This window comes from Heliconius melpomene, chromosome 9, assembly GCF_056956725.1.
Source record: "Heliconius melpomene rosina isolate 202511_hmr_F chromosome 9, ASM5695672v1, whole genome shotgun sequence".
In the NCBI taxonomy this organism is placed as follows: domain Eukaryota; kingdom Metazoa; phylum Arthropoda; class Insecta; order Lepidoptera; family Nymphalidae; genus Heliconius; species Heliconius melpomene.
Window position 1 is genome coordinate 6,545,569 of NC_140397.1, and position 17,060 is coordinate 6,562,628.

Below are 17,060 nucleotides of genomic sequence, written 5' to 3' on the forward strand. Positions count from 1 at the left end.
AAAATGATGGCAAAACACCTAAGTTGTAGAATAGTGGTTAGCCTAGAAATTATTTATATATAAAATATTATTAAATTGCATTCATAGAAAAGGCTTAAAACTGGCCTGAAAATTTCACAACGGTAATATTTAGAATTTTTTTACTCAGTTGTCTTGCTCATTTTATTCGCTAAGAATAAATTTTAAAGTTTGTAAAAACAATGGTACGATAAGAAAATAAATCACCCTCGAAAGTTGTAAATTACAAATTTCCATTTTTTTTTCTCGTTTTATAAGCTCAATGGCTACAATGAATTTAACTAGAAGGGACATCTTGTATAACATTATTAATACATTTTCTCCAATCTCTCCAATATGTTAGCTGTTGACTAATATAATTTTTGTCAACGGATTCGAATCGATAACTTCCTCCGTAGGAGTTAGCAATAAAACGTCAAGGCAGATCTGTAATATAAGCTGAGTTATAGCTTTAAACTTCTAACGGCACGAACGTTATATATCTATAAATTGTCACGAGTTCGCACAGATTTTCTTCCTTCCACATTGTGTGGGCGTAAATAGGATCGTATAAAACTCGCTTCTAATATAGTTTTATATTACTTTGAAACGTGGCTTTGGCTTTGTTGTTTTTATTTAGTACTGTCGTCGCTAAAATATTTGGTTATTATTAATAAAAAGAAATAATATGGGTATTTCATTAATAATGCAGAATTCATAACTATTTTATATAATTTTTTTCTTCTTACAGTTTGTTCTGACTGAAAAGTAACATACTTTTTGGGAAACCATCAACTATAGACACAACACAAATAAATAAACAATTAAAGATTTAATTTTTTACAAAAGAGATTTTTTACAAAATCGATTTTTCTCTATTTAAGGAAAAAAAGCGAAAATGAAAAAAAAAAGAACGAATATATATTTTAATTATGTAACTATTTTTACTTTTCAATTTAGTCTTTTAAGCATCAGTATTTACTTGTTAATATAAATGGATATTTATCATACATTTTCTTCAACAGGGTATGCATTACCTTCACAGCAGCGACATAAGGTCTCACGGGGCGTTGAAGTCTAGCAACTGTGTAGTAGATTCGCGATTCGTATTGAAAATAACAGATTTCGGTTTAAATGCCCTGAGGACTTCAGAGAAGGATACGAGAGCTCACAGCTATTGGACTCGTAAGTAATAATCATGTTTTCAAGGCTGAGTTGACAAATATGCATATAGAGAAAAATATTAATATAGTTATAGATTGTTCTTGTTTTCTCGTTTTTGTATGACAAACCACGGCGTTTAGCTTCGCCGTTGTCCAAGCAATCGAATCTCGAATTCAGACCATGAATGAATGTGGATCGGTGTGCCTTTATTAGATTCTCTCGGAGTGTCTTCTTATGCGGAAAATTATTTCGATAATTTGAAACATATGTAATGAATGAAAAATAGGTGCATATCTAGAAAATGTCTTAAATTCAGGCAGAAAACGGATAGCGGAATGTCTTGACACTTTGGTTTCTCTCTGCCTGTTATATACAAAATTGATCGTGAGACTAAAAATAACCTTTCATAGAGTATTTAGTAATGTCACTAAGTCTCATTAAAATTTAAAATACAAAAATTATTTGATTTATTTTTATTTGAAGGCTTTTATTGCTTTTTTTAAATTTGAATCTCTTTCAAAATTGCATATTTAAATAAGTATGTTGTCATTATAAAATGTATAAATAGAATGGACCTGTTTTTTTTTCGAAATATAGAACTTGATTTTTGTTTAAAAATTTTAAAATGACATCAATATCGTCTACATAACATTTTATTTGGAGAATGTCACATTTTGTAACGTAGAGCTTTTAAAATAAATAAATATTTTGTAAACATTACTTTGATGTGGTTTTTTCATATTAATAATGTATAAGATGTAACTGACTGACTGATTGTATATTAAAAATATATTCATCACATATTCTTCACAATAATTATTAATTTGACATTAATTATAATTATAAATCGGTTCACGAGAAGCTAAGAAGTATGTTAAATTGAAATGCTTACTATGATCGAGATTTCGCTATATATTCTAAAAATAATCGTCGTTTATAAATTTAATAAAAAAGTAGCTGTTTTCTAACATCAAATATTAATATTAAACAAGTATTATATATACATAAAAGTAAATATTAAACAATATGTTCTGAAAAGCTCAAATTTTTTGACTGTAGTTCATATACCTATTGACGGACTATAGTTTCTATATATGAACTAGTAAAAGCACTTTACATCTTGTATACAATTTCAAAACATGTGGGCTCCTTTCAATAGATGAATATATGACTCGAAAATATATTCGATAAAAATACAGCGTTTGAATGACTTTAATGATAAAAAATCTACACAATTAGAACAATAATAAAAAAAAATGTTGGGTTTTTGTATTTTCTGTTCAAAAATATTTCATAGAATATTTTAGTCTTAAATCACTCTTTTTTAAAGCGTAAATTTTTGTACGTTATCTAAATAAGTATTTTTCTTTCCAAAGTGTGGAATAACACTTTAAAAATGTAAAAAAATTAAATAATTTTATAATTTTATTATATAGTTTTTTGTTTATTGATTAGCTTTACTGAGGTTGATGACAATCTCTCTTCTTAGTCGTATCTTCTTCGTGACTGAAGGTCGTGCCTCTGAAATGCCTTCATGGCTGTGTAGGCAAGCTGCTTCTATATGGTTCGGTTTTCAGCTTCTCTTGGGGTCTCTTAGGTCTCTTGACAATAGACAACGCGAAGAGGTATCTCTGTAGATTCCTCGTCAGGTATAAAGTGTGAAACTAAAAAAACTATAGTTTTGTAGCTCCATATCATATAAATAGTATAATATTTACATAATAACAAATATTTTTTTTTATTAGGCCTCCTTTGGACATCACCGGAACTCCTACGCTTGCCCGAACCGCCACCGGAAGGGACACAAAAGGCAGATGTTTACTCGTTCGGTATTATTATGCACGAAATCGTTAATCGACAGGGTGTGTTTTGGCTTGGACCTGGAGTTGATTTATCTCCTAAAGGTAAGATTTACTTATGTTATTATATTATCTATGTATGAAAGCATAGGGAACCTGGGAACCTAGTGTTAAGACTTTCTCATTATTTTGAAGGTCTTAAATATTTTATTTCCTAGGGAGGGGATCGATCGTTGGTCCCCTCCACCGGGGGCCCCGACTGGCCTCTCTACTTTAGGAACCAGGTTTCTCTTGCCTATCCTGGTGTACGGGATGCAATGTGAATAAAAAATGTATTAATATTGATATTTTTAATATTTCAAAATACAGACATCAGTATAATATAAACGTTCTCATACAGAAACAATAGATGCTGTAATAAGTGGTGGTCTTCGTCCCAACACAAATCATACTAAATCTTGTGAAGCGGACGACGCCACGGAACTGATGCGTAGATGTTGGGCGGAAGAACCTTCGGAAAGACCAGACTTTGCCCATCTGAAGGGAGCAGTGAGGAGGCTCAATAAGTAATATTTATGTACATACTGGTGATGGATTTTGTATGGCTAGTTTTTTAATTTTAATTTTTGGGCTGTTAATTTTAGAAACTCTGGAAGATAAATACCCGTTTTCTATTTTCCACGAGTAAAATCTTAAATTATTTATTTTACTTAAATGATTACTTAAATTATTGTTAGTAAAATTAGCAATTTCTTTTTAGTAAATGTGTAGTAGTCATTGCTTGTATATTATATTACTAAGAATTTAAATAAACATAATTAATTATATAAATAAATATATTTCAGGACACAAGAAAGTAGTAATATATTAGATAATTTGCTTTCCCGTATGGAACAATATGCTAATAACTTAGAATCGTTAGTGAGTGAACGCACGCAAGATTATTTGGAAGAGAAGAAGAAATGTGAAGAACTGCTTTACCAATTGTTACCTAAGTGAGTATTTCTTGCAATATCCAAAAGTCAAAAGAAATTACGAATATAGCAAGCAGAGTAAACATAGAAAACGGAAAGAAACTTGTTACCACACCAGAGCACGGAAATGAAAATAAAAAATAATTTCCTAGATAAACAATTAAGCCTTCAAGCTGTTTAGTTTGAGCAGAAAGAATACGGCGTTGAGTTTCGCTAGACCAATGCCACAACCAAAAATAGATTAATCCTCAAAATATAAAAAAATAACATAACATAAAATATACCTTTTTATACTAGATCAGTGGCATCCCAGTTGATTAACGGCCAATCAGTAGTAGCGGAGACTTTCGAACAAGTGACTATATATTTCTCCGACATAGTGGGCTTCACTGCGCTCTCCGCGTCGTCCACGCCCATGCAGGTCGTGGACTTGCTTAACGATTTGTACACCTGCTTCGATTCGATTGTGGAAAATTATGATGTTTATAAGGTGAGGTTATTTTTTTAAAATGTAATTGTGAAATATACATTTATAAGTAATCATATATATACCATACTTACCATATATATTATTATTCTTTTAATAATTCAAAATAGTGCCTTTTTTATAAGTATTAGTTATTATAATTTAAATCTTTATTTATTGTGCATGAATCTATGTTTAAAAATTAAACAACAAAATTGATATTTCAATTTTCACAATTTGTATGGTAAGTATCTAATTTCAGAATAAATTTTCAATATTATAAAAGCTCTATCATTTTCTAATAAGGCTAAGCTCATACGTCGTTCCGTGAAATTCTAATTATCTCCATATATAAAGCTTACACTTAGCGATTTTCCGAACAAAATAATGAACACAGGTAATCTATCTGGATAAAAATTTTCTTTTAAATATTTGTTTTTAATAAAGAGAGAATCCAGGGTAAAGACAAGCTGAAAAAATGCACAGAAAAGCAATTTGTGTAATAGTGTATGTAGGTTTCACGCTGTTACAGAGGAAATCTTTAAACCTAGTTTCGTTCTCCACTTTCCGGTGAATTCTAAATTTTTTAGATTCAAATCAGCAGTAGCAGTAACTGAAATAAGCGCTTTCAATTAAAGAAATCCTTATATTTATTATATTAAAAGTAAATCCTCATATTTATTATATTAGTATAGGAATCATATATGCCAAAATAGAAAATAACAAAGTAGTCATATTGTAGACATATCGTAGACTACACGGGAGAAACCGCAAGCGGGTCGCTAGTATATAAGACAGGCTAAATTTCTTAAAAATAAATAATACCTAGATTAAATTTAATAACTCAATTTAATTCAATTATTGAACTTTCATATTTCAATTTCAACATGACTTTTGAGATGGAAAGCTTATCACTATCTAATAATGTGAACCTATTGTGCCTTAATCCATTCCTGATTTAATTTAAATCTAGTATCTAAATAGAAAATCTTGTTTAGTACGAAATTGGAATTCTTAATTTTATTAAGATTATTACATAAAGAAATTAGACTCCGTAGTCGTAGGCCATTGTAGCGTAGCGGCACAGCGGTTGAATGTAAACGTGAAAGTTAAGGGTTCGGTTTCTAGTCAGAGGAATTAATTATTTACGTTTCCTCATTTTAGCACGACAAAACGTGACGTTTAATTCCACAATTTAACTACATGCAATGTATCTCTAAAGGTAGGTGGTAAGTGGGGGCGTTTGTTAACATTAATAACTTAAAATTTCTTTCATTAGGTACTTTCATAAAAATGTCTAAAAGTATTAGCTTGACGCTTATAATAGAATAGATTGAGGGAATCTAGTGCTAAGACAGTCCGTTCTTTAATCCACATATTTTCAAGACATTGCGTTGCGTTAATTGGAGGAACTCAACTCCGTGATTTGCCTAATTACCAGACTGAAAAAAGGGACAACAAGTCCACAACAAAATACTAAACACCAAAAATCGATTCCAAATATATTCTTTTATCATCTAATTAATACACATATAAAATTGCTATTTTTTTCCATAAAATAATATTTAACCCCATCACCAGGTGGAGACCATAGGCGACGCGTACATGGTGGTCTCAGGGCTGCCTGAGCGCAACGGCACGAGGCACGCGTGCGAAGTCGCGCGAATGGCACTAGCTCTGCTCGACGCGGTGCGACGCTTCAAGATTAGACACCGACCGCACGATCAATTGAAATTGAGGATTGGATTGCATTCTGGTGTGTATATCCTACCTATGTTTTGTTATGCTATGTTTGTTATGTATATATATATATATATATATATATATATATATATATATATATATATATATATATATATATGTGTATATTATATATGTGAAACTTTTTGATAGTGGACAAATTTAGATGAAACTTAACGGTAATATAGCTTTTACATGATAATAAAACATAGGCTATAATCCTATCCTATATCTTATAAAACAAAGTCGCTTTTCGTGTCTGTCTGTTGTTTCTAACTCTTCTTCTTCTAAACCACCCAACGGATTTTGTTGCGGTCTTCACCATTAAGTCGAGTGTTTTTCGTAGAAGGTTTATATATAGTTTATTATTTATATATTCTTATGTAAATTAACATAAATACGATAAATGTGTATAAAGTCCTACCCGTTGAGACACTTTCGCGCATGCGCTGCTCTAATGGTAAGTACTACATGAAAAAAATGTACTGGAGTATTGTTCCTCTTAATAAGATCGACAAAAAGTCCGCGACGGCATATTCGTATTTTTTAAGAATAACGTGTAGTGATCATTTTTCTGTCTAAAAATAATAATTTCAATATATTTTTATTGTGAGGGATATTTTTCCATAATGGTATTAATCCTTATCCTTTAAAATACTTTATTAATTTTCTATGTTAAACGAAGATAAAATTTGCTTTTTACAATATTTCGAAATTGCGAATAGTTTTACAGAAAAACGCATTTAATTGTTGACACATCCCGCCGTTGACACATCAGCTATATTTAAAACGCGCGGCCGCGCGTAGCCAAGTTTTTTTACAAACAAAACTGGCGAGCAGCACCGTGTGTTATTTTACACGAACCATTTGAAGCCACTTTTTACCTATTCGTAACTCAAAAACTATTCCATCTAAAGCTGTCATATTTGGCTCAAATATTTAGACCCCCTACCTGTATACGTGCATAAAATTTCATAAACACAGCTCAAACAGTTATTTAGATAATGACGTCCAAAAATCGTTAATTTTTAGGGGGGTGACTGACCTATAGACCTTAATGTTAACCAAGTTCCAGATGACCTGGAATGGTGAAATTTAGCATCCGGTTAAGTAATTGGGTGTATGTAAAGGAAAAAATCCGAAACTAGTATTTTTTTAACATTTTCTTATAATTTTTCAATAAATAGATTCAATTAGGAACATTTACTTATAGTGTAGCGCCTGCCAACAAAATAAGAGCAATGCATTATTTATATATATTTGCTTTTATTTATGTCACACGTTAGTAAATATTTTATTTGTTTTGTAGACTAACTTCACTATTACTTACGTAAGCCATCTAAAACAACACGATGCTTTCAAGTATATTTTAAGATAAGATATGTCTCCATTTGTAGCTGAAAATGCCTCTAATTTATGTCCTGAGAAAGCCTGTCATCATGTGGACTTCAAGGGCTTCACGTAAAAATATAAAAATATAATAAATGGATTAACATCCTTCATTATTATTTATTATAATTTAAGCGTATGTTTTAGTACTTATTATACTAAGAGTATTTGCATAGTCGATTAACGTATTTGATATTAAATTATTATTACAATATTTAAGTACTAAGTCCTATATAAGATCCTATAAGGGTTCTGTTTTATTGCTGTCGAGGTACAGAACCCTAAAACAGAAAAAAAATACACTAAAAAATAAATATAAAAAAAATAATTATATTGATAGAAATATATATAAAATTTAAGAATAATATACTATCTGTAAGGTCAGTCGTGGCACAGGGGCACAAAGTGTGACTGTTAAACCGACTGGTAGTGAGTTCGATTCCCACTCGAGGAAATGAAATATTTATTTAAACTTATATTTCCATTTCTTCGCTCTGGTGTCGAGGCAAGGCGCGGCGGAGAGTTCCGCGACTCAACACGCAATGCCTCCAGAATTCGATGGAAAGTGGGGTTACTGAGTGTATTAACACTAGGTTCCCTCTGTCTACTCTGCTGTGTGCGGGATACAGCGTGAAGCTGATTTTATTTTTAATTTGATATATTGTCAGCCTACCAGCTATCTTAACAGAAGTAATTATAAAGTAATTATTAACAGTAAAAATTTAAGTAATTGTTAATAAAAAAAATAAGAGAAAAAAAGAGAAAATTAAAAATTACTTAAACAAAATAATAAAAAATAAATAAATCCGCTTTACGATGTATCCCACACATAGCGGGGTAGAGAGAGGGAACCTACTGTTAAGACACTCAGTTCCCCTCTTTCCATCGAACTCTGGAGGCATTGCGTGTTGAGTTATTCCAACAAAATAATAAAATTAGAAAAAAATAATAATTAATATATCAGATTTCTAAACGCAGCATACATTCATTACTTTCAAATCTGACAACTGTCATTTAATCAACAAAATAAAAACTATAGTCGAGATTCATAGATAAATATAATCTATTTTCATATATAATTAAATATCGTCTTAAGAGTAATAAAACATAATATTATTGACCATAATAAAAAAGTAAATATCTAATTATATTAGATATATTTTATTGTACGAACGTGCCGCTCATATTTTAATGGTTTTTTTGGCCTGAGTTTCATGATTTTACTGGTTTTAGGAACACTTGTGAAAACGGCAGAGAACGGAGTCGACCTTGGGATCATATCAATTCAGATTGGTACCGTCAGCACTTAATAAACTTATTGTTTATATTTTTTCCAAGACATGTTGAACAATGAGTCGTTCAATAGAATTGCTTGTGGTTGAAACAAGAACTTACACCGAATTGTTCCAATGCCTCCCGATGGGAGCTGTCTCTTCCATGCTATTGCATATTCTTCGTTTGAGCGTATTGATATACAACAAACTAATAAATTGCGCGAGACTATAGTAGAGTACGTATGTCGTAACTGGAATGATTTAAGTATCTACACTAGCGCTCGAAACGGGAATCCTTACTCTTCTAAAGAAGACATGCTTTGCTTAACTACGTACGGAGCTACTTCCGAAATAAAGGCTGCAGTAGATTTGTACAGTACTAGCGGACGCGCGCAGCTTCGCTTGCTTATTGCTTAGGGGTGAATTCTAATAAACTTTGAAACACGTGTTCAATAAAATATTTTTAAGAGTCTCAATTTCAAATTTTATAAAAATCAGTGGCGATTTAAAGATTTTTCTATATAAAATTTTAACCCCTTATTTACACCCCTAGGGGATGAATTAAAATAAACCACGAAACTTATGTTCAATGAAATATTTTTAAGAGTCTAAATTTCAAATTTTATAAAAATCGGTGGCGATTTAAAGATTTTTCCATACAAACTTTCAACCCCTTATTTGCACCCTTAGGGGGTGAATTCTAGAAAACCATGAAACACATGTTCAATTAAATATTTTTAAGAGTGTAAATTAAAAATTTTATAATAATCGGTGGCGTTTAAAAGATTTTTCCATACAAACTTTCAACCCCTTATTGGCACCCTTAGGGGAAGAATTCTAGAAAATCATGAAACATGTGTTCAACTAAATACTTTTAAGAGTCTGAATTTCAAATTTTATAAAAATTGGTGCCGATTAAAAAAAAATCTATACAAACTTTCAACCCCTTATTTGCACCCTTAGAGGGAGAATTCTGGAAAACGATGAAACACGTGTTCAATTTAATACTTTTAAAAATCTAAATTTCAAATTTCATAAAAATCGGTGCCGATTTAATTTTTTTTCCATACAAACTTTGAACCCCTATTTCACCCCTTTAGGGTAAAAATTTTTCAAAATCCCTTCTTAGTGGATATCCAGATTACGAAAGTAAATATCTGTCCAAATTTCACGTTCCTACGCACAGCGGCTACGGCTGTGCGTGCGTCTTACCTCAGTCAGTGAGAACAAGTCCTTTTATATATATAGATATAGATAGAAGTGTATTATCACAATGGTGTCCTACTTGGTTTATTCGGCGAACAGAAATGTCCTATGAAGCCCTTACTTTAAACTATGTTTTAAAAAGAGCAACTCTTGAGTTTCTTGCCGTAGTAGCTTCCTATAGGAAAAGTACTTGTAATGGCCAAATTGAATAAAGAATATTTTGATTTTGATTACATTATAAACCTTTCTACTTATGATTTCTGTACAAAAAGTAATGATATCCCATCAAAAACATAAATGTAAAATGAAAGCCAAGTTCAGTAATAAAACATATGCTTTCAGCGATAAAAGAAGTGAGATGTAAATGTATGCCAAGTTCAATGGTCAGTCCTGAAATTAATTTTAACAATATAAAATATTTTATAACAACTGAAAATGTCCATTCTTCTTACAACTTGGAGACTTTATTTATGTGTAATATCTGACTTGGCCAGTTTTCAAATTAATTTACATCGATATAAATAAATGTATTCAAATTCTATTCTATTCAGATTCTATTGTAAATTTATATGAAAACTGGACTAGGACTTAGGACTTGAAAAATCATCACAGGGTGTCGGTTTTTCTGATATTTTTTTAAATCAATATAATATGAAAAATACATGACACAGATTTTTTTTTATATTTTTCTCATAGCTGTCACGACTTGGTCTATCACCTGTTTTCGTTTTATCGTTGTCTCCTGGGACATCCTGTATAAAAGGACTTGTCCTCACTGACTGAGGTAAGACGCACGCACAGCCGTAATGAGCCGATGTTTAATTTCGTAATCTGGACATCCACTAAGAAGAGATTTCGAAAAGTTTTAACACTAACAGGGAGAAATAGGGGTTAAAAATTTGTATGGAAAAAAAAAAAATCGGCACCGATTTTTATAAAATTTAAAATTTATATTTTTAAAAGTATTTAATTGAACACGTGTTTCATCGTTTTCCAGAATTCTCCCCCTAAGGGTGCAAATAAGGGGTTGAAAGTTTGTATAGAATTTTTTTTAAATCGGCACCAATTTTTATAAAATTTGAAATTCAGACTCTTAAATGTATTTAATTGAACACATATTTCATGATTTTCTAGAATTCTTCCCCTAAGAGTGCAAATAAGGGGTTGTAAGTTTGTATGGAAAAATCTTTAAAACGCCACAGATTTTTATAAAATTTGAAATTGAGACTCTTAAAAATATTTTATTGAACACGTGTTTCAAAGTTTATTAGAATTCACCCCTAAGCAATAAGCAAGCGAAGCTGCGCGCGTCCGCTAGAGTTATATATTCGTACATAATTATTAGTTTATTAATATTATATATGTGAAACTTTTTGATAATGGATGTTTGTTCCACTTTTACGCAAAAGCTACTGGACCAATTTAGATGAAAGTTAACAGTAATATAGCTTTTACATGATAACAAAACATAGGCTATAATTAATATATAGGTGATATATAGCTAAACTATTGTAGCTAAGATGGCTGTTGTTGATGGTGATGATGATGATTCTAGCTTTATGCTGTATCCATGGCCAGGTAGCCAGAGGGAACAGAGCGCCAAACGCTACGGTCTCTGTCCTCTTTCGCCTCGTCCACTGTCATCAACTTCCCCATACACGCCCTCCGAGGGGTCCCCATGCTTTTTACGTGACCTCCCTCCAGTAAAAAGTCAAAATAGATAGTGAATACATGATCACATATTAAAAGAATGGAAATTTATTTCCAAGCATATAAAAATGATTTAGTTCCAACTTATATTATTTGAAATTAATTTTACTATTATTTTATTAAAGTTAACTTAACTAAGTATGCGAATAGTTATTTATTTATTTATGTTAAAATGATAGTCTATCAAGTAAACTGACAGGGATTTAATAGAGAGATCTAAAACAGATTCTAATCATCCATATTTAATTTCAACCTAAATTGTTATATATATATATATCTATATATATATGTAGAAGCATCAGAAGGGGCCTCAAAGCGGTCTTGGCTGTTATTATTCATTTGTGGGCGTTGTAGCAACAGAGATGATTAAATAAAAGTCACACTTATATTCTGCAATGTCTTATTACTCGTTTACATAACAGTTTTACAATAAATCTCACAAGGTTAACAAAATTACAATAGATTAGGAGCCAATAGGTTAATTGGTGCACAACTCACGCCACGCCTGTCAACCAATGACATCTGCTATTCCTCGTGGCTACACCTACTACCCTATTCGGGGTTACCCGCTCCATTTTAAATATTCTTCTAATATAATTCATTACATAAATCAATTAAAATCGAAATGTAATAATTGCGAAATTATAATTAAAACTAATACATAGCAACGCGCCGTCATATATATATATATATATCAATTTAGGTTTAATTTTATATATATTGCTTAGATTATAATTATAATGTGGTCGTACATAAGCGGCAAAGCGACGGATTGTGAACGCGACGCGATGGTTGCGAGTTCGATTCTGACATATTGAATTATTAGGGAATAAATTTTATTATTTGGGCAATTATATTTATTTCTCGCCTCTCGTAGAGACGTTAGAGACTTCGTGGTGTTAAATTACGTCACACAATACTCTGGTAGTATTGAAAAAGTGTAACGAGGCGAAGCGCGACGCTAACCAGTCAATAACAAATGGCTCCAGAATTTAGCGGAAAGTTAGGAATAAAAGTTTTTATATTAGGAATAGAGTGTCTTAACACTAGGGTTCCAGGTTCCATTTTCGTCCCTTACTATAAGGCTTCAAAGGAAACTAGCAACAATAAGTATTTCTTACTCTTTACCTAATTCGAATTCAAATAATTATATTCAAAAAGTTTTCGTTTTCCGATCTAAAATTACAATGCTAGAACGATGTTAGGAAGTTTCCAGAGTTGGAATAACAGAGAATTTAACTTGTTTGTAACATAATAAATGTACCTGTCTCGTAACTAATCAGGTTCGTTTGGAATTTCTATATTTGTTTTATGTTCTTTTATTCATGATTGAGGCCGTCATGGCGCAAAGGCACAAGGGTGTGACTGTAACGGAACCCACGAGGGTTCAGTCCTTATTCGGGGGGAAATAAATATTATTTATTAATATTTTCATCATAATTTTCATAGCTATGCTACATTGAACGTACAGACATATCCTTAGGAATGCGAAAAAAAATGTTAGTTTTGTACGTTATTTCTTATATGGCAGAGGGTAAGAAAATTAGTGATTTTGCGTGTTAATTGACGGAACCCCGAAGTGCGAATCGAACCTACAACTCCACCACGATGGCTAAAACTTTATACACCTTAAGAATTTTATAGAGCTGTAAAGGAAGGACTTCAATTATAATAAGCTAAATTGAACAAAGGCAAAAATAAAGTAAAAGAAAATAGAGTGAAAAAAGTAAAGTAAAAAGCTTTGGTTCATAAATAAAACATCAAAAAGCGAAATGATATTGCACCAGATAGAAAAAGCCTTTGTGGCCAAGGATTTTCATCTAAATTGCAATTGCCTTGTAAAATTTTGCAGATCGATATAGAAATATCTTATTAGCTTCAGAGCGGTCGTATTTACAACTTATTATGTTTTAGTTAGTTTCTTTTTCTTCTTTTTCAGCTTAACGTTATATACGCATATAGGTACAGAGAACCTGGAAACCTAGTGTTCAAACACTACGTTCCTTCCGTCCGTCAGTCAGGACCCATTTTCTTAGGAACGCGTGGAGGTATAAGGATGAAAATTTTATCAAATACCTACTCAGGTCTACTATTCCTTGAAGTTATCGTTAAATAAAACTTCTAAGCCAAAGCAATCTACAATAGATACAGCCGTTTATTATAAAATGGTAAATCTTATAATAAAAGATACACATCATTTTTTTTCTTTTTCACAGGTCCCTGTGTGGCTGGCGTCGTTGGACTGAAGATGCCAAGATACTGTCTCTTCGGCGATACAGTCAACACAGCCTCAAGAATGGAATCTAATGGTGAAGCACTGAAAATACACGTGTCGCAAACTACGAAGTCTCTGCTTGATACTTTCGGTACATTCCGTTTAGAATGTAGGGGAGAGGTTGCTATGAAGGTAGGTTTTATTTATTATCCAAATTACACTCAAAATGTTATTTATTTACTTTCGAATCGACAAATTGTAAATAATAATAAATGAAGTAAAGGTACCATTAGTCAACCTTTCAAGCATCATTTAATATTAATTTCTTATTTCTTTATAACAGGGCAAAGGACTACAAGTAACTTACTGGCTTTTGGGTGAAATTGTAGATCCCAAGGCACCAAGAGAAAAACCACCGCTAAAAAAATTGCAAGCGCAATCAACGGAGAGTGGATCACTATCACATTTAACCCCATTCAGACAGCGATTAGATCAAGGATCCAGATCCTCCAGTAGGCGGGGTTCAGGAGTACTTCTACAAAAACAATCAGATATTAATAAGCTGGAACGAGAAGTACAACCAATATTGCAAGTAATCAAAATGCAAAGGCAGCATTCTGATCCAAATGAGCGTGTCACCAATGGAGTAGTTGAGGCTGAGGAGTTGGACAAGCTTAGCATATCAAATTCTATGTCATTATCTGTTAACACTTTCAATCATAATAATTTAAGTCAAACAGGTCAGCCAAAAGTTAAACTGAAGGAGTGCCAAATGAATTCAATCAGTAATCACAAATCGAATAAATTAGGTAATAACAATTGGATACCTAAGTTACCTACAGCGACTTCCTTCGATAACGGCGCTAGGAAGGTCTCCGAATGTCTGAAAGATTATAGTAGCGTTCCATTATTGTCTAAAGCTGAGAAACCAAATGATTCCATTGTGTAAGAGATGATAAGAGTAGAAGAATATGTATTTATAACCAATCTTTGTCATTTATGGTGTAGTACTGATAAAATCGATTTTATGTAGTCAAAATGACAATTGAAATATTTTAGAAACGATATCGATATCGTCTATTAGTGAAATAATTATAATTTAAATTGTATAAAAGTTAAAGATTTTGATGTAACTCTGACTACAATAAATAACAAAAAAGATCTAGATAAGACAAGATTTAATAAAGACGAGAATAAATTCTTCAAGTTAACGTAATGTTTAGATATCTTTTAAATAAAATAGTGAGCTTTTAAAATATTTTTCCATGTGACAAATTTCTTGATATAATAAACCTACTGAACTGTCAGCACACTGTCTCTCAATTAGAGGTTTTAATGTTAAAAAATAATATAATAGTTCCTTTATTCCTTGTTCACTTAAAGTTCTAAGAGACGTTTAAAAAGGTGTTAGATTATGTTGGTTATTGAAGTTTTATATAAAATATTAGCCATAAATAGTTAATAAATATACGTAAATCATAGTAATTGTTTTATAAAATTTTCTTTTCATAATTTGGTTAGACGAAGCGGTTCAAAATTTAACTTTAAACTTATTACATAATACGAATATTTACATTTTCATTAGCAAATTCATTAAAATTTAGTTCACAAAACCTCACATTTAGCTATGTTTGCCAAACATATAATAAAATGAACGTAAAATTTGCTAAGCTTTTTCCAACAAAAGGCGAAAATTTGACGAACTTCATTAAACGTTTTTTAGTACTTTGTACCTTTTATATGTGATAAATTGTTATTTATTAGATATTTTCGTTATTCGGTGTACATATTTATTTTTAATAGAGAGCTCTCGTTATTGATAATAATCCAATTATTATGTTAGAAACGTTTATTAATTAAGATATTGATTGCTTCTTTCATATATAAAGCCATGATAGCTAAAGTATGTTCTATATACATAAGTAGGTGATGACTAACGGTCCAAATGCGGCTTCGCCCGCTTTATATTAAATGTAGCCTACGTGTTATTTTAAAGGAATAAGCTACATTTTTGTAAAGTTTCATCTAAATCTGTACAGTAGTTTTTGCGTGGAAGTGGAACAAGCAACCATTCTCTCAAATTTTCACATAAATAATATTAGTAAGATGAAATTGAGGTATCTCCTTTTGCAAACGTCAAGTCGTTCAATATAGGGGGGTATAATATAAAAGGAATAGAAGATGATAATATAAGAAAATATTTACATCGTCGGCATACTTTAAGTTCATTTTGTTTACGGTGACTGAAATTAAGGTCCTTTTAGATTATATTTCTTTGTTTGGACATGAAGTAGTTTTAGAAAAAGAAAAATGTTAATATGTTTTTTTTATAATTATAAAAAATAATTATTATATCAATGAAAATACTTAAATTAGGCATACATTTTAAATGAAAGAAGCAGTCAAATCTAATAATTTTTAAGTATTTATTATGAGTGATAAGTTTATTTGTAAATAATAGTTTTTATTTATTGTAAATATTACGGTGTTTTCGTAATTTTATTGTGATCTTAGAGAGGTGTAATTGTGTTTCAAGTTAAATTGTGGAAAATTTCATGTTTTAAATTATAGTAATAAAATGAGTGAGAATCATATTAAAATGCAGTTTTATTAAATAAAATATTTAAAAATAATATTTACTCATTTATTTACGAAAAGTAAGCATAATGAAGAAGAAAATTACTTTACGCTTTTGACAGCCCGCATTTGCAAATTTGCAAAACCTAATACTGCTCTTTTGACCACCAGCGAGGAAATGAAACTAATTCATTTACCCGAGTCGGAATCGAACTTACAACTGTTGTGTTTACTGTCATACTAATAATGTTAGTTTAATTATTTAAAAAAAACAATTCCTACAATAAATAGAATATTGTTATAGTAGAGTATAGTATATAGTAAATGTCAAACCACGAACAACACTGAAAACAGCAACCGCATCGTCGCCAGATATTGTTGATTGAATTGACTGTAACTAGAAATCTATTAATACATTGTTAGCGTACAAGTGTAAATGTGGGTAGATTTAGGTGAAAAAGACAATAAAAGCTGTGGAATTCTGTTGCTTAAAGGTGGAAGTCCTGATTGGAAGGTATCTTGTGAGTAGTGTTGTTCTTGAGTGACATG

At 31.1% G+C, this 17,060-nt stretch overlaps 1 protein-coding gene across 1 annotated transcript in view; it reads left to right on the plus strand.

The window, feature by feature from the left end:
- Window positions 1-16,506, plus strand: part of LOC146536383 (atrial natriuretic peptide receptor 1-like) — an 85,341-nt gene extending 68,835 nt beyond the window's left edge. The window contains exons 13-20 of the mRNA XM_085190026.1: window positions 1,023-1,182; window positions 2,907-3,065; window positions 3,361-3,526; window positions 3,806-3,955; window positions 4,232-4,424; window positions 5,982-6,156; window positions 13,936-14,126; window positions 14,278-16,506. Of these exons, the coding sequence (XP_085046152.1) occupies window positions 1,023-1,182; window positions 2,907-3,065; window positions 3,361-3,526; window positions 3,806-3,955; window positions 4,232-4,424; window positions 5,982-6,156; window positions 13,936-14,126; window positions 14,278-14,883 (1,800 nt within the window). The 3' untranslated portion in view covers window positions 14,884-16,506. The remainder of the gene's footprint in view (window positions 1-1,022; window positions 1,183-2,906; window positions 3,066-3,360; window positions 3,527-3,805; window positions 3,956-4,231; window positions 4,425-5,981; window positions 6,157-13,935; window positions 14,127-14,277) is intronic.
- The last annotated feature ends 554 nt before the right edge of the window (window positions 16,507-17,060 follow it).